Below are 22,442 nucleotides of genomic sequence, written 5' to 3'. Positions count from 1 at the left end.
CAAAGACCAAGAGGAGGATATAAACACAGTTATGACAGAAATCACAGTACAGCATCATGAGTTATTAACCTTGCCTTTCTTTGGCCCTTCATTCTGCGCTGCAATTGCCAGCAATGATGCATACCTACATGAATTCCTCCTGCAATCTGTACAGGAGTGGCCACAGCACCTGGGGGTGCAGCCCCTGCTGTGTGCACGCAGCTCTAGGGAGGTCATTCCCATGGCTGGGAGGAAAAAATATGCCTTCATTTGTGCTACTCTCAGTTCTGCACTGATTACAGTTTTCCACAGTTTACTCCTTCAGTACAAACTCAGGAACAACGTTCTGTTTCCAATTGTTGCCGTGTTCCAAACACTGGAAGCCAAAGACTTTCAAGCAATCCTTCTCTACGTGACTCTTTACACTGTGGATTTCTACACGGTTGGTCTGCCCTCAAGGGAAAAGTGGGGAGAAGGCAAGCAGTGAGGCCAGCAGAAATCCCACATCTTGTGCTATGAGCACCAAGTGCTTCAGCTTGACCTCATTGCAGCCTATCAATACCTGAAGGGAACCTACACCCAGGAGGGGAGTAAACTCTTCAAAAGGGCTGACAACAGCAGGACGAGGGGAAATGGTTTTAAGTTGAAGGAGGGAAGATTTAGGTTGGATGTTAGGGGGAAGTTCTTTACTAGGAGAGTGGTTGGGCCCTGGAACGGGCTGCCCAGGGAGGTTGTGGATGCCCCGTCCTTGGACGTGTTTAAGGCCAGGTTGGACGGGGTCCTGGGCAACCTGATCTGAATGTAGATGTTTGGTGGCCCTGCCAGGCAGGGGGTTGGAACTGCATGATCCTTGGGGTCCCTTCCAACCCGGGTGATTGATTCTGTGATTCTGTGACCACACACTTCTTGTTCCACCATCAGCAGCTCCGCAAGATTTCAGCTACCACCTTCTTCAACCCTCCTAACAATCAGCCACCAGTATCTACGGCCTTTATTGTTGTTGTTTTTTCTTTCCAGAAGGAAAATTGTTGGACCTGATGCCTTTCTGCAGCTCTCAGCTGGATATCAGTCATTGGAACAGGAAATTTAAGGCCTAAGTTGCACAGAGGGGGGAAGGGGTCAGGAGGAGGTGATCCCTGACTGCAGACACACTGGGATCTGGAGGGAGGATGGCTGTCCTGATGGGTTTACATTTGTTAGTTTGTTTTTTAAGAAATTAAATATATATATTTTTTAATATTTTCCCTAGAAGTCCTGCATCACACTAAAACCAAAACCAAAACTTCACCTACAATTTTAAGACCAATCCAGCAAAAGGGGAAATTCTTATGACTCCTTTCCTGCTCAAAACCAGATCTTAGCAACAAAAAGAAGAACATCATCCTCTTACTCACTACGTATCTGTTCCACATGGGTTTGAGTCATAGCTGGTTTCTCTACCAACTCAAACTTCCTTTTAAAACCCCAACCTACACACGAGAGGCACTTGCAACCACTCAGCTGGATTTGTGGGGCCTCACAACACAACTGTCACAGAGAGCATGAAGACTTTTCTGACACACTGAGAACTGCACCAGAGGGGAAACAACTGCCCCATTTTCAGATGATGTGCCCAGCATTTCATGGGAGAGGTGAGGAAATCAGATCTTCATATATGAACGGAATAAACAGAATTCACAGAAAGTCAATGAATCCTTAAAAATGGAATTGCTGTTCTATGTTAAGCATCATTTTTTTCACATTGCTCCTTCTTTGTGAGCGTATTCATCGACAAACAGGAAGAGCTTTCTGTAAGAAGGGTTTGTGGCACTTGCAGGCCAACATCTCACCACAGGGAACAAAGTCTGGGACATCTGCTCGGTCTGCTTAATCCTGTTGTGAAAAGCAGAAGCATCACTGAGGATTAACTGGAAAAGGTGCTTATTCTAGAATGTAATCCTTAGCCCTGGTTTACTTTCCAAACGTGAATTTATGACAAAAAGGGGAAAAAAAACAGCGAGCAAAAAGAAGAAATCCTTCCGTTATCGGTCACTCACCGCTGCCCAAGTCGACAAAGAGATCATCTTCTGTCATTTTAATCTCATCTATCATCTGGGCCACCAGGTCGAAGGAGGTTTCTCCATACACCTCTGGGGAGAAGGGCTCGTAGTTGTTGAGTTTCTCGGGGTCGGTCACCGAGTGGTTGTAAACCTGCTGCAGGATGTGCCGGAGGAGCCCGTTGGAGGGACGTGTGTTCAGCTTCATCGGTTGGGTGGTTCCCTTCCACTGCACAGAAAGAGCAAGGAGGGACATTTCGGTGGATGAAAAACTCAATGTGAGACAGCAGTGTGTGATTGCAGCTTGGAAAGCAAATGGGATCCTAGGCTCCATCGGAAGAGGGGTGGGCAGCAGGGATTGTCCCTCTTTACTCTGCCCTCGTGAAGCCCCATCTGCAGCAATGCATCCAGATCTGGGGCCTCCAGCACAAGAAAGACGTGGAGCTGTTGGAGAGGGGCCAGAGGAGCCACAGAGATGAGCTGAGGGCTGGAGCAGCTCCCTACAAAGACAGGCTGAGGGAGCTGGGCTTGTTCAGCATGGAGAAGAGAAGGCTGCAGGGTGACCTCAGTGCAGCCTGCAGTGCCTCAAGGGAGCCTGCAAACAGGAGGGGAGTCAACTCTGTGCAAGGGGAGATGACAGCAGGACAAGGGGAAATGGTTTGAAGTTGAGGGAGGGGAGATGGAGGTTGGATGTCAGCTTCTTTGCTGTGAGAGTGGTGAGGTGCTGGAACAGCTGCCCTGAGAGGCTGTGATGCCCCATCCATCCCTGGAGGTGTTCAAGGCCAGGTTGGATGGGGCCCTGGGCAGCCTGGGCTGCTGTGAAATGGGGAGGCTGGCGGCCCTGCATGTGATGGGGGGGTGGAGCTTTGTGATCCTTGAGGTCCCTTCCAACCTGGGCCATGCTGTGATTCTGTGACAGAAATCCAACGTGAGGACAAGCAAATATTAGTGAACTAATAGATAAGTTCAAACATCACTGCTAGAAATAACGGGAAGGTAAAAATTCAACAGAGATCTTAGTTGGGAGCACACCTGGAAAAGGCGTGCAAGTTTGTTCACCCATTTTGTATTTACTGATCACCACTGATGTTGGCTGTAAGCTCAGCGTGAGAGCAGCTCAACTTCCACTGGGAATTGTGGGGTGGGAGGGATCGTATGCACACAAACAGGAGGGGCAGGAAAGAGATGGAAATCGAGCTTCCCTTGTTTCTTTTGAAGAAACACCCATCCCTAAACACAGTGCGAGAAACGTCTGCCTTCAGTAAGGAAAAACAAAAAGGGCAACTCCAGAATCTGGCCTAAGTGTTCCTGTGTTTGAGATCCAGGTGGCAGGAGGAGCATGAATTGACTTACAAAACCCAAACAGTTTTTAGGGAGCTGCAGGCCCGTAAAGGACGGGCAGAAAGTCTTACTGTGCTGCATACATCCAGTAATTCCCACAAGCACTGTGGAAAGGAAAAGAAATCCACCTCTAATTTCAAAATTAAATAGACTGCTAACATTAAGTCATTAGTCATGTTTTACTTCCTTCAATTCAACCTTACAGAAAAGAACACACCTTGTTAAATCGGGCTGAGATTACAGTCTAGTTTTCCCCATCAGAGCGGCCCTGCAGCACAGAGCAGAACTGAATGGCAAGCACAGAAATTCCTAAGCCATGGGTCACTGCCACAATACACAGGGGGCTTCATATGGATGGCTTAAGAACCCATAAGCCACAGATTTCCACATGCAAAAGTAAACCTGTATGATAAATCCCTGTGAAACCTCTGCGAGCAAAATACACGGAAGGCTTTTCTCGGCCCCCTGAAGGGAACAAAGTGCCAAAGGAGCACCTGAACGAGAGCTTACAAACCTGCATGTAGGGAAAAAGGAACAAAAAAGAGTTACTGTGCTTTTTATCTCCTGTAAGGCAGCCCCTCCAATAGCAACTCTTCGATAGGGGGAAGTTCTTTACTAGGAGAGTGGTTGGGCCCTGGAACGGGCTGCCCAGGGAGGTTGTGGATGCCCCGTCCTTGGACGTGTTTAAGGCCAGGTTGGACGGGGTCCTGGGCAACCTGATCTGAATGTGGATGTTTGGTGGCCCTGCCAGGCAGGGGGTTGGAACTACATGATCCTTGGGGTCCCTTCCAACCCGGGTGATTCTGTGATTCTGTGATTCTGTGATAGGTGGCCAAGGAGAGATCGTTTAATGAAAGATTTAAACCCCCATAAGAATGGAAGCACCGAAGCACCAGTGACACCACCAGATCGACCCACCAGTGCTCAACCCCGATGGTTTTTAGATGTCAGCTACTACACATGAGTCCAAAGCAGGGAGATGAGCACCGTGGCACAGCAGTGGCCCATACGTACCAGCTGGTGGATGCTGTCGATGGCGCGGTTGTACTTGTCACACAGCCGCTGCATGCTTTCAAAGCTGCGGGGAGAAGGCACAGGTTACAAGAGGAGGGCAACAGGCCAGCCTGCAGGTACAGCTTTCAGCCCCTGTGTCATCACAGAAGCTGATCTATTCAAGGTTTGCTCCTTGCAGAACGTGTGATTACTTGCACGGCTTTAGGACGCTGCCTAGTTTGCTTTCTGTCGTCTCCCAGCAGAGCAGCAGTACAAGACAAAGAAGCAACAAGTTGTGCAACCTGCTTGCGCCGTGGAAAGAAGACAGGCACTTCCATTTTGGAAGCTGAACATTCATATAATATTAGTTCCCTTAGTGAACAGGAAAATAATTGAACTTAAGCTCTGATTTATGAACAGTCTGCTGTTCTCCTTGCCCGCTACTTCTTTTCCTCCATGCAGACACAGAAATGTGTCTGTGTGCTGCTCTCCTTTGCTCCACTGAAGGGACAGGGGGTGGTGGGCAGTGTTGGTGGGAGCTGAATGTTGGCCATGATGATCTTAAAGGACTTCTCCATCCAGAATGGCTCTACAATCAGCACTTCATGACAGTGACTGCTTCATGGGTTGCTCAGGATTACAGTCAGTGTAGCCAGATGCCTCCATGGCAGAAGCTTAGAGGATTAAAACAAAATTCATCTCATGCCAGGGAGGAAAAGATATTGCTAGGAAATCAGGATTACATAACCTGATTCTATGAAAAAAATAAAAAATAAAACAAAAATAAAACAAATGAGGAGTTATGGGAGCAAGATAATTAAATCGTGGCCACCCCTGAACCAAGAAGTGGGGACCAGGGGATATAGAAAGAAGTGGCATTGCAAAGTTAAAACGAAATGGAGAGGAGCAAAAACACCTTCAGCAGATCATGATAGCAGTACCTGCGTGGGGCTTGGGATTATGAACAGGGATGACTTACAAAGGGATGGGGTTCCATGTGCAATCCTCAATCTATGTGTTTAGCCACGCTGTGGACTTGAACAAATGCAGTTTTCCCCCTGTGCATGACTTGAATGAATTCTGCTTTTCCCCACATAAGCAATCAGGGAGGTCTCTGCATGCCACAGCTCTTTCTTTTCTTTACAGGGGGTCACAGCTCTTTCCTGCCTCAGTGCAGCAAGTCCATGAGTGCAGATTCACCCCAGGAGACGCTGCAGGCTGAGGGTCTGCCCCCACCAGCCCCAAGATGGACAAGGGGGGATAGGTGGGACAAGGGGAACGGCCTTAAACTGAGACAGGGGAGGTTTAGGTTGGATTTTAGGAGGAAGTTTTTCCCCCCGAGGGTGGTGAGGCACTGGCACAGGTTGCCCAAGGAGGCTGTGGATGCCCCAGCCCTGCAGGCATTCAAGGCCAGGCTGGATGTGGCTCTGGGCAGCCTGGGCTGCTGGTTGGCGACCTGCACACAGCAGGGGTTGGAACTGATGGGCATTGTGCTTCTTTGCAGCCCAGGCCGTTCTATGATTCTATGGAGGTGAACAGCACGCACTATACATTCATTTGCAGCTCTTTGTGGAACAGGCACTCACATGTAGACACAAGAACCTCCAACTAATCCTAGCTGCCCAAGAGAGCAGTAGGAATGGTTTGCCTTTTAATTTATTCCCCACCCAAACAGCATCACGCTCGTTCTGAACACGGAACGGAGGAGGAAGGGGGAGGTTCAGCTCCCACAGCCCTGGCAGGAGAAGGACGCGGCGCTGACAGACAGCTCTGGCATGCAGCTTTCTAAACAGGAATTCTGAGTTACTACAGAAGCAGAAACCTCGGTGCCATTCAGCTCGCTGGGGCTGGATGCAGTCCAACAGCTCAGATACCGATCATTGTTTTGCAGTGAGTAATTCCAACGTACACAGCAGAGCTCAGCTCTCCGCCGTACGCAGTTTCCTATTATGTCCTTCATCCAACAGCCTTTGCCAATATTTCTGTTACACATTTCCTACCAAAATAGCTCTGCCAGCTCCAGAAGAAAACTTTGGTTCGTAGTGTCTAAGAATAACCAGATAGCAACAGATTCATTGCAAACCGTGCTGGCCTGTCCTCCTGCTGGGAAAAAGTATTCTTTGCTCACCTTTTTGTGTCATAGTCAATTAGAACGTAGTTTTCCATAGCAAGCTTGAGATCTGGGATTTCTTCACAGACCCACCTGGAAAGAGAGAAGGAACAGAATAAAAACAACATTTCCAGTTCGCTCTGATAAGGCAGTCTGACTCAGTTCTAGACTGGCATTGCCATACATTGAGACAGAACGCTGCAGCAGACATGAAAGCTCACAGTATTGTTAGGAGGAAGGCAGACAGCACAAAATGCTGATTGGGAAGCTGCAAGCGTCCATATTTGTGTTGAAAAAACAGCGAGGTGCCTGTAGACATTGGCAGTGGTATAAAGCACTGGAAATGGCACAGCTTCAAATTGAGGTGATAAGTGTATGGAGTGCATCTGCAAATACCCAAAGCTATAGGTGATGCTAATCTCACATAAAGCATAACGCAAAAAAGAAAGAAGAAGAAGAAAAAAGAAAGAAAAATGCAGTATTTTGAAAGGATTCCTAACAAAACTGACGCTGTAACAGCTTTGACAAAGGGGAAGGTGGAGAAGAGCTCTCCTCCAGCAGCCTGGACCACCACCACCAGCCATTCACAAGGATCTTCTCTAAGCTTTTACATTTGACACAATCCAACCCAAGACAGATTTGCCAAGGTAATTTTGATGAAAGATCTCTTCCTCGTGCTGAACTAACAAAGCCCAAACGCTGCTGCCATCAGGAGGGGAAAGCTCAGCCCCACTGGCACTGCATCTGACAACAGCAGCTCACAGGTGAGAGTTCTGCTCTCACAAGATGGGAAGATGGTGAATTCTTTTCAAAGGCAACTGAAAAGCCACAGTGACTTGGCACAAACTTTCCTCCAAAAACAGCAAAACAGGGAAGAGCTGCCATCACCACAGCAACTCAGAGCACGCCATAGGAAGGACAGAAGTGGGAATGGCAGCATTTCCTCTCCTTGCACCACAACGCACGCTTTAAAATGGTGAAAAAGCACAAGAGATCCAGCTGTTCTGGGTCCTTCTGCCCGATTCACCCTTACCAAATCAACACACACACAAATAAACAGAAATCCCCATTCGATACCAGTGCCTGACTGTCTTCTGCTGAACATCCACCTTCCCCCAAATTTACAACACTCACAACCTTCCCAATTTTTCTCTTACATTGGGCAAATAGGCAGCCAACAGCTGCTTACCCAAAGAGATTGACAGCTCTCTGCATTCCTTCACTCAGTGCTTTCATAACCATGCTGTGGTCTCTGAGCACAAGGGAGGCAAAAGGCTGCACGGAAGCCTTCTAACAGCCCACTTGCACTGCAGTCATGTTTGTAAGATGGTTGTGAAACACCTCTTTGGCCCAACTGCTTTCTTACACAAGCCCCCTGTTGCCTGCAGGTAGCAGAGCACTGAAAACAGCACAGAGGACTCTGGCAATCGCTTCCATCTTCCCCATAATCACACCACGGGCTCCCCAGGCACAAAACTTCACCAGCATCAGCACAAGCGAGCTGGAAGAAACAGCAGCAGGGCAGCTTGCATCCAGGCTTTGCAGCTGAAAAAAGAACATTTCTTCTTAATAAACAAAAAGCTTGAGCTCCAGCCTCCAGCATGGCTCCTGCACCTTCCCTCCTACCACAGATTGTGGTCAAATATTATGATTTCATCTACATGAGTGAAGTTATCAGCAATACTGCTAAGCCTTCCCACTCATGCTGGGAGCAGCTTGCTGGGCCATATGGGATGACCAGGCTCCAAGCTCATGTGGCCATGCAGGCAGGACCCTGCTCTGTGTTTCATCTGCACCATCCAAGCTGCTGCCCTCCTTTATACCCTAAGGTGCCCACTCACTGTGATGAAGTCGTGCACAGGAAAGGGTTCCAGTCTGCACCGAACACTTACCGAATTGTCTCAATGATTTCATGAGCAGCATCATGGTGTTTGTCCTGAAATAAAGCAAAAAAAAAGGCATTTTCAGAGAGACAACAGATGTGCTGTTTTTTAGAAGATAACAGGAACTGCAATCTTGTTCACAATACAGGTGACAAGCGTACAAGGGAAGGAACATCTGATTGCCACCTGAACCCTTAAATCAATCCAAATGAGCCCATTACTTTGGGGGTTAATTGAACAGAACCAGAAACACACGTCGCAAGTTACTTCAAGCACGTGCCCCAAAAGCCCATGTAGTGCACATACATGCACCATGCTGTGAAAAAAGTCTTATTTTGGAAAGATGAAGGTGTTCTATGTATCTTGTTGTATTCATCCCATGAAGCCATGGCTACCAGAGCCCATCCACACAGTTTAGGTTATATTTAGACACTTCTTAAAGTGGCTTTGACCTTTTAATTAGAAACCTGGGATCTGGGACCTTCCAGTGTCAGAAGGGTGCAGGCTCACTCTCCAAATTCCCTCATCTGCTGCAGACATGTAATTCCTACAGAGCTGCCATAGGAAATGGACTGGGGCAGGGGAGGGAGTGGAAGAAGAGAAACACCAACAGAGAGCTGACAGAAGTAGCTGTGGATTATTTTAAGTTCAACAGAACCCTTTCCCCATCTGCATCACAGCTTTCACACACACACAGCAGAGCACATTTCCCAGCCCATGCACTCAGGATGCTGTAGAAGTTCTCCCTGCAGAAACTCGTGCCCTATGTACCCGGATAAAGACTGCATGATGCAGGAGCAGGAGGAGGCAAACATTTCTTAAGTCTGTTATGACAAAGGTATGAAACAACACTTCCTATTCCACTAGGAACAAACCTTTGTTTTCCAAACAGAAAGAAATAGCTCCGTTCATCAAGGGGTCACGTGAGAAAAAAACAAAATGCTCCAAAAGGAGAAGCTGCCAACCCAAGGGTAGTCAGGACACATGGCTTTCAACACGGAGTGCCCCAGATGCCAACTTCCATTGGTTCCATCCCAATGCTACAGCACACCCTGTGCTGACATGGCGAGCTGTGCCAACAGCCCTGCACCAGGCTTCCTCCAGTCCATGGGTTTGCATTGCACAGCCCACATCCAGCTGCAACCAGCAGCACCAATAAACAGGCAGCCAAAGTGAAGCGTTGAGCAAATAGCTGTACCAGTACTGCTCAGCCTAGAAAACAGGGAAGTAATTCAATGGGAACGTGCTCTGTAAATGGACATGTAAAGAAGAAAGGCATGCAGGAGGAGGGCTCTCCTGTCTCTTTATTTCTTATCTGCACAGTACAAAAATAGCCCAAGACAGTCAGCTCATCCATAAACATCCCCTATGAATTTCCACCTTTCACTGCACACAGAATTATCACTGTATAAACCCCCCGGGATGATCCAGCTCTCCCAGTAAACTGTGTTCCTGTATAGTAAGAATGTGGTTTATCAACATAAGCACATTATACCGGAAAAGTGAATTCACGCTTCTGCTGCCATATAACCTTTTTCCCTGAAGAAGTTACATTCTCCACTGACAGCTTTGCAAGCTCACACAAATGGAACCCCGCGTCCTATAGTCTTCAAGAAAACGCCCCTATAATGACCAAAAATGCTTATTTAACAGATTCCTTTGTCTTGAGTTAAAAAATAAATATCACAATGCATATCTACAGCGACAGTTCCAGCAAGTGGTTTTAGTAAAGGAACCTCACTGCTCCTGAGCAGCTCCTGCCAGAAGGGGCCTTCAGAGTTCAGACTGTGTTTTATATAGCAGCAACAAAGCTGGAAAAGGTTCCACATTGACTGCAGCTAAGTTGCTCATGTTGAATGCTTACCAATTTACCCTTCTCTCCAATATGCTTTGTTCAGGTGGACAAGCTCTCAAGATCTCATGCAAGTCTTGAAAAGACCTAACATTTGTTCAAAGCACAAAATGGAGGAGGAAGAAATAAAGATTAAGAGGCCACTCATGGCTCCATTTCAATGCTAGGGCAGTAAGATTTAACAAAGATAGCTTTCAGCAAGAGCCAGCCATCCCACCTGTGCTCACATCGTTGTACTCCCACAAAGCAAGAGTCAAGGTGAGCAGGAACCTCACCATGAGCACAAGCTGCCTGTGCACAGCACCAGCGCTGCCCACCACTCTTAGGACTTGGTGCAGCAGATTGAACCTGCTCTGTTTGCAAGCCCACTGGGAGAACAGGCTGGGAAGACCGGGCTGCAGTTCCTGATGATGAAGCCTCCTGCCCTGCCTGACCGCCACAGCACAGCACATCATCAAGGCCAGGCTGGATGTGGCTCTGGGCAGCCTGGTGAGGTGGCTGGTGACCCTGTCCACAGCAGGGTTTGAAACTAGATGATCTTCAAGATCCTTTTCAACCCAGGCCATTCTATGACAATTCTATGATCTTGATCTGAAGCTCCTAATCACAAAATCACAGAACATCCCACGTTGGAAAGAACCCACACAGATCACCAAGTCCAACTCCTGGCTCCAGCACCAGCCAAAATCCAAACCCGACCCCCGCAAGTGCTGCCCAAATGCTCCTTCAGCTTCAGCAGCTTGGAGCCATGACCACAGAGGAGCCCAATTCACCCCACCCTGGCTCCAGGCCCTTCTCCCTCCATTGGTGAGGGAGTACATGGGCCTGGTGTGCTGTGTGGGCCCAGGCCTCACTTTACTGCGTAGGCCCAGGCCTCAGCGTGCTGTGCAGGCCCCGGACTCAATACTGCGTAGGCCCAGACCTTGACGTGCCACCTGCAGGCCCAAGCCTCACTGTACTGTGTAGCCCCAGGCCCCAATGTACTGTGTAAGCCCAGGCCTCTGTATATGCCCAGGTCTTGAAGTGTTGCCTATAGGCCCAGGTCCCAATACTGTGCAAGCCCAGGCCTTGAAGTGCTGCCTTTAGGCCCATGCCTCAGTGTACCATGTAGGCCCAGGCCCCACAGTGCTGCATACAGGCCCAGGCCCCAGTGTACTGTGTAGGCCCAGGCCCCAACACTGTGTAAGCCCAGGCCTTGAAGTGTTGCCTTTAGACCCAGGCCCCAGTGCACTGTGTAGGCCCAGGCCCCAACATGCCGACCACAGGCCCAGGCTGTGCTCTGTAAATATCATACAGCCTGAGGGGCTCTCGGGCCCCAGTGTGGATCTGCAGGGCTGCAGGAATGGCACTCCTCCACGGGGTGAGGCCTTATCTCCTCAGTGCGTGCTCTCTGAGATGTTGTCTACAGGAACTGAATGTGCCCAGAGCTGTTCGTAACAAGTTTTGTCGTTGTTTTAAATAATAATAATTTAAAAAATAAACATACCTTAGAAGTTATTACAGCCAATCCCGCCTGGCTGAAATGGATTATAAAAGGTTCTTATTTTCGACCTCAACATTCAATCTAAAAATTGCGCTCTGTGAGCTCACAGAGAACATTCAAGTTTTTGCCAAGAAATCTCACGAGAAAAATAATGGAAAGAAAACAAATACTTTTTCAAAAGTCATTTGCAAGAGTGTAGTTTTGTACAGGGAGCAATGGAGACGCCTCAGCAGCACAAGTGAGCAGCTCCAACCCTGAGACGGATTTCTCCATCAGTCACCACAACTGGAAGGACTGAATCGAGAGGTTTTGCATAACAACCTACAGGTGCAGGAGCAAAAACCCCCAGTGGTTGTGTTGGTGCCACAACACCAGTTGGCTGCTGGAGGTAACATCACAGCACACACCTCCTACACGAGGTGAGGCTGCTTTGCTTGCTTTATTTGTCAAGTTGACAACTCTTAGGAGATCTTAATGGCATCGTTATGGGATAATTCCTTAAGGCAGCCAACAGCCCAAACCATGAGAACTAAAGTTTTAAATCCTGGGTGTGGTCACAGGGGGGAAAAGAAAGTTGGTGTGTTTTCTATCAGCAGATCTCAAAGCACTGTGCAAAGGACGTGAAGATTCCTTATCTAATCATCACAGATAGGAACTCAAGGCTGACTGCCCAGATTGAACTGCCGCACAAAAAAAAGCAGTCCTCACCTTTAGGGCCCATTGGCTCTTTGACTCACCAGACCTCATTTCCTCTCCCAAAACAGGCGAGGTGACCACACCAGTTTTGCAGAGAGGTGCAAGCAAGCCTCTCACATTTGCAAGGTAGGAGGAGGAGACCTCCAAGTTTTGCACTGTGCAACGGATAAATCTGAACAAGTCAGAAAAAAAGCAAAGCCTGACACAAGCTAGTGAAAAATTCAATGGTGACACTCATGTGCTTTTTAAGGATCGCCTTTAAAAGTTCTACATTTCACCATGCAACACCAGCTTCCAAGGACTAAACACTGACTCCACTCAGGAGTTGTTCTGACCGCCAGACTTTGACCTACGAGTGCTGTGATCTTATTGAATTTGCCTAATGAAGGCGGTCAGTCTCAGCAGCTCCTGTTTGAAGCACAGCTCAGCTGCCTGAAGCTGCAGCCCTCTCTGCAGACAGCATCCATAAATCCAAAGGAGAGGGGATGTTACAGCTGGGGACAAGATGGCTAGCAGAGATCAAAAAGATGGATTAGGAAAAGCCAATCAATCTTGCAGAAGACTAGCAGGACAAGTGCCTCTTTAATGTCCCTTAGGTTTCTTCCATCTGTGGTGGATGATAAGCATTCCTCCAGACATCAAGGCAGCCAGAGCAAGCTGCAGCAGAAACAGTGCAGCATCCACACATGGACACGATCCCAAACCCCGTGCTCCAGGGATCACCTTCATTCGCACTCTGCCTAGAAAGAGCCCCCAGCACAGCATCCATGCCCGCAGCATGCCCACCTCCAACATCCTGCACACAGCAGCGGACAAAGGTCTTGTGAAAAGCAGAACCCAAAGCACTTCCAGCTGCTGCAATCATAACCGGTGCCCACTTTGCATTTTTAGGTCTTGCCTCACACTGGTTACAAGCTGAGTAAGGAAAAGGGAAAGTTGTTCCAAGCAGTATTGCACACTGTATGGATAAACTTTTCATATTATCTGTTTTTATCCCAAAGCAGGACAGGGACAGCGAGTTTCCACGCTAGCAAATGAAGCAGCAAGCTTCATGCCAATGGAGGTGAGGACAGAAAGCCTTCCCTGAAGACAATTACTGCTGTTCCCTTAAGTGAGGAAACGAAGAAGGGATTAGATAAGAAAATCCAAACTCATCTGGGTAATCCTGTATGCCATGAGCCTGGTATTCATAGACAAGACAGCTGTGGGTCTGGCTGCCACCAGCACTCCCACTTTCACTGCAGTACCTAAACCACAATAAAACCGTTTTGCCTTTGCACACAGCAATTACAACTGTTGCTACGGACACCGCACGAATGCGGGAGGGAATGGTTCCCATGATAGCAAGTAGGGGGGGCTGTATAAAGATATTCACATGCAGACATCCTGCAGAAGAGCCTGAAGGAATACCCACACGGACAGACACACCAGGACGAGCCTCTGGTTGCACAGAGAGGACATTGGTACGAGTAGCTCTCATAGCAGCACCAGGTTCAGGCCTCCATGCAACCATGGGTGTATGTTAATGAAGAAACAACGCTCCCATCCAGCGGTAACCGGAGAGCAGAATGGAAAGCAGCCATCGTCCCCGCCAGGAACTGCGACCTGCACGTAAAGCTGAGCTCAGAATTACCGCCGGTCGGAGCAAACAGCCGTCCCAGAGCTGCATGAAGTGCCTGAACGCCTCGTTTGTATGGACTGAAAATAGTTCTCTTTCCTTTTCTAAAGACAGGCTTCTTCACAGCTTTTCTACTTGTTGTTTCTTTGGGTTTTTTTCGTAGTTGCATTTAATTCTGCACAGAGGCTGCAGAAGGCTTGAGGTTTTGGAACCTGCTCCCACATCGCCCCAGTGCTGACCACCCCTTCTTCCCCAGCACCTCCAACGTCCCTCCTGCCACCAAAGCAACAAAGGACACCTGCAAACTGCTGGGGGCCAAGGCGACCAAGGAAGAAGAGCAGGAAAGTCGCTCCCACCTCTGCCTGAAGCCCAACAGCTTCCCACCTCCATGGTGGACACTGGTGAAGATGGAAACTCATGGCACAGCCTCACTGCTGGGTCAGAAAGCTGCTGTAAGGACAACCGAAACCCATCTCCTGCAGTGCCCAAATCTCAGCAAACTGCCCTTCATGCTACAGAGTACAGTGGGACCAGATGGCCTTAGTGGTCGTATCCAACCTTAACCATTCTACTTTCAATCAAAGTATTAAAAGTTCTTAAAGCTTTTATGTATTTTACACAGAGAAATAACACTCAAGGTTTTCTGTAGTTCTCCTTGTTTGTTCAAACAAACTTCCCAGTGCTCTGTTCACCCATCCTCAGGACTTCCTTGGTCTGGCACCAAGCAAACCTTGCAGTGAAGACTTTTAGGAAACGCTCATTCACGCGTAAGAAAAACATTTTTGTTATTCATAGATCTGCTCCTATCTCTAGAGCCATCATTTCCTGCTGTAAAACATACCTTCTATGCCCTAAAAATAGCAGCTACTCTATTTGGTACCTCTAGAAATGTGTGGTGAGCATCACCGTATATTCAGGTTTATTTTTTGTTCCTCTTCAGAGGAAGCGTTGCCTTATCTTTTAATAACTACCATGATGCATTACGTTCCTAATACGTTCAGATACCTGATATGAACTCTTCCTTCTGTTAAAAGGAGAAAATAAATGAAGCTAAGGTATTTTAAATAAGCCAAGATACCTCGCGACCATCAATCTGCAATAACACACTGGGAAAGGAAAAAAGCAGCCTGCTTCTGCTCCTTGTCTGGATCATTACAGATAAAAGCTTTAATCAGACAGGCAGAGGTGAACTCAAAGCAGCAAGAAAAAGAAAGGGAGGCATTATGAACGAGCTAAAAAGAAAGAAGGAAGAGTACAAAAGTAGACATATGGATGTATGGGGAGAGGGGTGATTACATTTCCCATAAATCTTGCATACCAAGAGGTAAGATATTTTGCCTCGCTCCCAGGAGGAACACAAGTCACTCACAATGCTGAGACGTGAAAGGATGATCATCTCCACATACATTTAGGCTGCCACAAAGGACAAGAGCTGGAGCTGCATTTGGTGGCATGAATTTCCCTCAGCACACCGAGAGCTTTCAGTGCTGCGTCCGGACGTAACTGATGGGGGCGTTTCAGGCAGATAAATTTGAATTACTGGAGCTCAGGCCAAGGGCAGGGACATGGATCCTCGCTCATCTCCATGAAAAGGACACCAGCTTTAACAGCTATGCTGTCTTTCCAGCTACATTGCTCGATAGGATGATGGAATCACAGCATGGTTGGGTTGGAAGGGCCCCTAAAGATCATAGAACCCTAGGAGTCACAGAATGGCTGGGTTGGAGGGGATCTTAAAAATCACAGAGCCATGGAATTGGTTGGAAGGGGCTTTAAAGACCATAGAACCTCACGGTAACAGAACTGTTGGGTTAGAAGGGACCTTAAGGATCATGGAGCCCTGGAATAGTTGGGTCGAACGGTCCTCAAAGATCCATGAAATCACAGCAAGGTTGGGTTGGAAGGGACCCCAAAGCACCCTCAGTCCCACCCCTGCCATGGGCCGGGTGCCACCTCCAGCTTGGGTTGTCCAGAGCCCACCCAGGCATGGGGCACCCACAGCTCTGGGTAATGCTGGGGCCTCACCACCCCAGGAGTAAAGAATTTCCCCCCTCGTATCTGACCTAAATCTCCCCTCTATTAGCGTTAAGACAAGGGGGGAATGGTTTAAAACTCTCTGCCCACATCACAAGGCCTCCCCCTCCCATTCTGAGCTCCCTCTAAGTACTGGGAGGCTGCAAAGAGCTCCGGGTTGCACGAGAAGGAGAGTCACGTGGCGTTCAGATGCAATACAAAAGAACTATTTTTAGTTTGCATATAGAAACACTGGGGAAAAAAAAGACGACAGCGTTCGCCCAGCTCGTGGTTTAACACAGCATCCAACAGGGACAGAGCTTGGAACAAAAGCCACTGTGAAACCCAAACAAGCAACGATTGTCCCTCCTGGCAACCCCCAGCCCGAGGTGGCAAGAAGCAAAGTGGCCCCGGGGAGCAAGGAGCGGCTGTGGGAGCACCCAGTGCCATGCTGCACGACGCAGCTGTACCCAGGGCTGGAGCCAGGGCTGCTGTACCCATGCCAGCTCTGTCATTTGTTGCTGTTTATTTGCCAGGCAGCTGAGAAATCCGAGCGCTGTCGAAATGCCGGAGTCAATGATTTGCCAGCTCGCTCCCGCCACTCGGAACGCTTTGAGAACGGGCTGTTGAGAAATAGGAAGTCTGCTGGAGCATTCAAGCCTTTTCTTCACCAGCAAAGTTTCTTTAATTAATGACTCATCCCCACAAACGCTTCCCAACAAGCTGCATCAACAGCCTGGGTGAAATCAGAGAAAATCCCCTAACCTTGCCGCCACCGCCGACGACAACGAATTGCTGGGCAATTACTCAGGGCGTGGGGAGGCTCTGTGGGCAGAGCCGCCCGGTACAGCCGTGTGAGTCACGGGGCGGAGGGGAAAACGCTGCAACATTGGCTTCCAGACAGATATTTTCAGCCACCAGCTCACACACAGCCCCCACATCCCACCCCCCCCACCGGAACAAGAGCAGAGGGGAAGCCCATGCATGCAGGGATGCTGCTCGCCATCAGCTCGCCCCAAAGGCACGTGGCTGGGGACAGCGGGCACAGGGCCACCCCTGCAGGTGTCCACGCGCCGTAAAACAGTGCTCTTAAAGCCATGTCAGAGCCTTAAGGTTGGAAAAGACCTCTCAGATCCCCAGTCCATCCCACCATGCCTGCTGACCACATCCTGCGGTGCCACAGCTCTGCAGTTCATCCACACCTCCAGGCACGGTGACCCCACCATGCCCTGGGCAGCTGTGCCAGAGCATCACTGCTCTTTGCACACAAAATTATTCTTAAAATTGGATATTAGGAACCCCCTGCCCTCCCCTGGCAGACATTGCACACCACAAGGTTTCAGTAAGGTTTGCCATTCAGAGAATCTACATGGAACGCTCGGGTTGGAACAGACCTTAGGAATCACAGAGCTCCAAGCAGGGCCTCCGACCACTACATCACGAGGTTCATTTCCACAGTTGTGTTTTGTTGTAAGGGTGACACTCAGAATCACCAAACTGTATGGTGTCTACCCCCCACAGCAGGCTGCAGCCATATGCATTATCATGGCACATTCCTCCAGTGACGCTGCGTGCCCCACCAGATGGATAAAGCGGGGGCAAAGCCCGTGAAAAAGAAAACAAACAAAAAAGAACAGAAAAACAAAGCATGGATCCTAAGGTGCCCTTCCACCTGTACAAACAGCACAGCCTTATCACAGTGTTCTGCTCCCCCCCCCAACAGCAAAAGCTCTGGGGGCTGAGGGTCTGACACCTCCCCCAGCTGGGACTGTTCCTCATGGGGCAGAGCAAAGCCCTGAGGTTTCCAGGCTGGAAGATGGGGATGGAGGTGGTCAAAGGCACCTGAAGCACTGCCCTACAGCATCAGGGCAGCCCAGCAGGTTTGCAGTTACCTTTTGGGGAATTCTATTCAATGCAGAGCAGAGAACAGCCAGCCAAAGGTCTGTCTGGAAGGTGAGAGGCTCCGCACGCTGCTCAGCACGGAGGGGTTCGAGCACACAGAGCCAGATCAGATTGTGGAGCTGAGCTGGGTTTTCCAGCAGCACACCTTTCTTTCTTCTGCACACAACAGGTGGGACCGGTTGCACAGAGGGGCCCACAGGCAGAAGCCACCCAGCATGGCACACAACTCCACCTTCAAGCTTCCGAAATGCTCAGCACCAAGCACAGGGGGTGAAGCAGTTCAGCACAACCCTCTGGAGTAACCCGGGTCAAAAGGACAAGCACAGCATGAGCACCAAGCCATGCATATCAACACCTGTATGCATTGCATTGCAGCACCCTGATACTGCGCTCGCATTGCATTTATACTGCAATGCCACCCTCAGTTTGCATCATTCGAGACCATCCAGAACCACGAATTCCACTTACTCCAAGCAGATAACATACATCCCTTCCCCGTGCCTGTATCTCTCACGCTGTGGTTTGCTTTTATTTGCAATACAATCCCTCTGGTCTGTGACAGAGCTCCGGGCTGCCACGTGGGAGCCGAGGGGTTAAAGCACACACACAGCAGCGCTCACTCACCCGGCTGCGACGAAGCGGGGCAGCCGTAAAAACAGAGGTCAACATCAGAAAATATCCCGTGAGTCATGAGCAGCGATTACTCACCGCACGACTCAACTCAGCAGCACCCGGAGCTCCTGGGTGAGGAAACCGCAGCCTTTCCTCCGAGAGGAGCAGGGAAGGAGTCACGCTGTCAGTTCGTGTCCGTAACGGGGCGGTGGGAGGACGGCTGCTCTCCTCCCACGGCCCCAGCGTGACGTGGGGGGGAAGAGAGAGGGGGTTTGCAGAGCTCCCCACGCTGCTGAGGGATCCCACTGATGCTGGTTGGTAGGAATGGAGGGGATTTGTTCATTCTAGAGATAAGCAGCAGTGCCAGTGCTGCTTGTTTTGGAGCAGAGGAGATATGTGCTGCAGTGGGAACGCACCTAACGTGCTCAGCCCAGCATGGACTGCATGCCTTCCCCTCTACCTTTGAGAACCCCGAAGCAGACAGCAGCCAAACCCAATTGGGGAGGTGTGCAATCCCCTTCCCCAGTATCCCACCTCCCCTCCTATGGGTTTAGAGATGCTCTGTTTGTGTCCAAAGGAGCACAGCAGTGCCTGCAGCCGCTGCCAGCAGGGCTGAGCCAACACGGGGCCGCAGCTCAGCACCGTGTCAGCACACAGAGCACAAAGCACACAATTTATTGCCAAAGCTCCAGAGTTCATCCACCACTGCAACGGCTGCGTCTGTGTGTGTTTGTGTGCGTCTGTGTCACAGAGCCAACCGCAGGAAAGAATGGATCAGCTCTGGATGAACCATCGCTGGTTCCAATGTTACTGGGGAGGCAGCTGCAGTGCCCGGAGGGGTCAAAGCTGGACAGTCAGGTTCTGCAGCACTGCCATGCAAGGACATCGCTCTGGCAGCAACTGGATGGGAGGCGGGGGAGGGGACAACCCCACCATCCTCAGAGTACAAGTCTTCTCCTAAATTAGCTGAAAAATCATCACTCCCTATGCCAGAAAGCCTTAATTTCCCTCATCCGAAACACCCTTATTTCCCAAGCACTCCCCACGCTGCAAACACCACGCTAACACACACGGGGGGGTTGGGGTAGGGGGGTTTACACGGCACACGGCTCGTTTTGCCACAGCTGTCAGCAGTTCAGCGCTCGCACATCAGCCCTTCGGTGCTGCGCAGCGGCTCTGAGCCGTGCTGCTGCTGGCGGCTTCTCGTTTGGCAGCGCTGGGAGCACCGAACGGTCGCGGCGGTAACTTTCAGTTTCTGAGGATTTGAGCGCAGCGCGCGCAGACGAAATGACGGAGCTGCGGCCGCACGGCGCCGTGCTGAAGTCCATTGCAGGGGAAGGCGGGAGGCAGAACTGCAAAGGGCAGATAGGAGCTGCAGCTCCGGAGCGATGCGTTCCTATCGCAGCACGCAGCTGTGCCCGGCACGTCCCTGAACAGAGCGGCGCTCGGGTTGGGGATGATAGGAGCGGGTGCGCGTGGGTTGGCACACGTGTTGCACGCACAGAGCTGCTGCTGCACCGTGATGGGATGCGGGGGGGGTGAAGGAACAGCTCCGGGCTGGGATGGGGGGTACTGCGTGGGGCTGAGACGTGGGGATCCCCAAGGGTGGGAAATGGGGACCAAGGACGCTGCTCGGGGCTGGGAAGTGGCACCTACAAGAGTGGGACATGGGGATCCCCAAAGATGGGATGTGGGGACTGAGGGCACTGCTCAGGGCTGGGATATGAGGATCCCCAGGGCTCTGCTCAGGGCTGGGACGTGGGGAGCCCCAAGGTTAGGACACGGGGAGCAAGGACACTGCTTGGGGCTGGGACATGGCAACCTCAGGACCGGGACATGGGGACCAAGGGCACTGCTCAGGACCGGGACACGGGGACTGAGGGCACCGCTTAGGGCTGGGACACAGCACCCATAAGCATATGGGGACCCCCAGGGGTGGGACACGGGGACCAAGGACATTGCTTGAGACTAGGACATGGCACCCACAACGATGGGACACGGAGACTGAAGGCACTGCTCAATGCTGGGACGCGGGGACTGAAGTCACACAGCTCTCAGGTCAGGGACACGGAGACCCTCAGGGCACCGACACGAGGACCGAGGGCAGCGCTCGGGGTTCGGAACGCGGGGACCGAGGGGAACGCAGCTGGCAGGGACGGGCCGCGGCAACGAGAGCAGCGCTCGGGGCCGGGATACGGGGACCCTCAGGGCACAGAGATGTGGGAAGCAAAAGCAGCGCTCGGACACGGAGCCGGCAGCGCTCGGGCGGCGGAGGCACAAACAAGTGACACGGGGACACCGCGACGCGCCGACGGCTGAACCTGAAGGGCCGCACCGCACCTCCCCCCCCCGCCCCGTACTCACGTAGACGGGCAGCGGCCACGGGTACACGGCGGGCTCGGCTCCCACCGGCGACTTGAGGCGCAGCTCCAGCCGCTCGCCCATGGCGCAGCCGGAGGCCCCGCACCATGCTACGGGGCGGCCGCGCGCTGCGGGGTGGGGCCGGGCCCGGGCGGCGCGGCGCGGTGCGGTGAGGCGGTGCGGGGCCGCAGGAAGGCGGGGAGGACCCGCGCTCCCACCCCCCCGCGCCGCCCTCTATTGTCGGGAGCGGCTCGCGGGGCTCTCCGGCGCCGCCGCCATCTTGGGCCGCCGGCGTGAGGAGCACAATGAGCGCCGGGGCCGGGCCGGGGGCGGGGGCGGGGGCGGGGGGGAGGGGCGGGGGGCGGCACCGCCGCTGTCCTCAGCTGCACTCCCCCGCGCGGGAACGCGCCTCGCCCCGCCCGGGGCGCGCGCATGTGTGTTGAGAGGGGCGGCGCGGGGTGACATTGCGGGAGCGGCGCTGGCGTGGGGTGACACCGCGTGGTGGCGCGGGGCGACGTTACGGAGCCGCGGTGGCACGTGGAGGATGGAACGAGGCTGGCGCGGGGTGACACCGCGTGGCCGTGAGGGTGGCGCTGCGGGAGACCGCCGAGCTGCGGGGCGCAGAGGTGGCACGAAGCGGAGCCTGCGTGACAACGCCGAGCTGGCACGCTGTGACACCGCGGGGCCGTGGTGGCACGTGGAGGATGGAACGAGGCTGGCACGGGGAGGCACTGCGGGACGGCGGCAGAAGCTGTGCGACGGGCTGTGATGGCACACGGGGGCAGAGCAGATGTGGCACCTGCAGAGACAAACGTGGCAGGACAGGGCAGCTCTCCTTGGGTCGTTAGGGCGCTCCTTAATTAGCCAGCAGTCAAAGTCCTCGCGTGGGCTGAGCAGGCACGTTGCGCGGGCGGCACAGCAGGGACGCGTTGTGCAAGGAATTCAGAAGGGACGCGTTGCACGAGGAATGCACGAGGGACGTGTTGCACAAGGGGTACGAGACGAGTTGCACGAGCAGCAAAAGTGCTGCGGGTCAGGTTCTATGGGTCAGGAGCTGCGGGACCACGAGAAGGAACGGAATATTTAAGCCTCGCGCCACCAGAGGTCCCTCCGCCCCAGTGAACCGGTGCTACTGGGGACGCTGGGCTACCAGGACGGTTCCGTGCTAGAGGTTATGGGGTGATAAAATAAACGCTTCTCTGTTCCTACGGCTGAATGGCCCGAAGAGGTTCCGTTAATTATTTCGGGGGATCGGACACGGAGACGCGAAGGGATAACGCCGCCATCTCGGGGGCGGCCGCGGGGGGAGCGGGGCCGAGATGGCGGCAGTGGGGGCGGCCCCCGGGGGGTGGGACGAGGGGGAGCTGCTTTGAGCCGAAAGAGGGGTCGTGGAGGGGAATGGGAGGGGGTCCTTCGCTCAGAGGGCGCAGAGCGGAGCCGCGGGTGCCGCCCCGCGGGAGGTGCGCGATGCCACGCGTGGGCCGAGCGGGGGGAGGCGGGGAGAGCGAGCCAGCGCGCCGCGCTGCCACGTGGGACCGCCGGTGGGCGGGGCTACGGAGTGGG

General features: G+C 52.0%; 1 protein-coding gene across 5 annotated transcripts in view; it reads right to left on the bottom strand.

The window, feature by feature from the left end:
• DOT1L (DOT1 like histone lysine methyltransferase) overlaps nucleotides 1-21,156 on the bottom strand; it is a 60,586-nt gene extending 39,430 nt beyond the window's left edge. For 3 of the 5 annotated variants that reach the window (XM_048927896.1, XM_048927897.1, XM_048927899.1), the window contains exons 1-5: nucleotides 20,883-21,155; nucleotides 8,352-8,395; nucleotides 6,478-6,552; nucleotides 4,371-4,434; nucleotides 2,016-2,244 (exon numbers count right to left, since the gene is read on the bottom strand). In XM_048927896.1, coding sequence (XP_048783853.1) covers nucleotides 2,016-2,244; nucleotides 4,371-4,434; nucleotides 6,478-6,552; nucleotides 8,352-8,395; nucleotides 20,883-20,963 — 493 coding nt within the window. In that variant the 5' untranslated portion in view covers nucleotides 20,964-21,155. Of the gene's footprint in view, nucleotides 1-2,015; nucleotides 2,245-4,370; nucleotides 4,435-6,477; nucleotides 6,553-8,351; nucleotides 8,396-20,882 lie in introns of all 5 variants that reach the window. The other 2 variants (XM_048927898.1, XM_048927900.1) reach the window with 2 other exon arrangements.
• Nucleotides 21,157-22,442: the final 1,286 nt, after the last annotated feature.

The sequence above is a fragment of the Lagopus muta genome, chromosome 26 (genome assembly GCF_023343835.1).
Source record: "Lagopus muta isolate bLagMut1 chromosome 26, bLagMut1 primary, whole genome shotgun sequence".
In the NCBI taxonomy this organism is placed as follows: domain Eukaryota; kingdom Metazoa; phylum Chordata; class Aves; order Galliformes; family Phasianidae; genus Lagopus; species Lagopus muta.
Note: the sequence above shows the minus strand (reverse complement) of the source record. Positions and strands in the feature narration are given on the sequence as shown.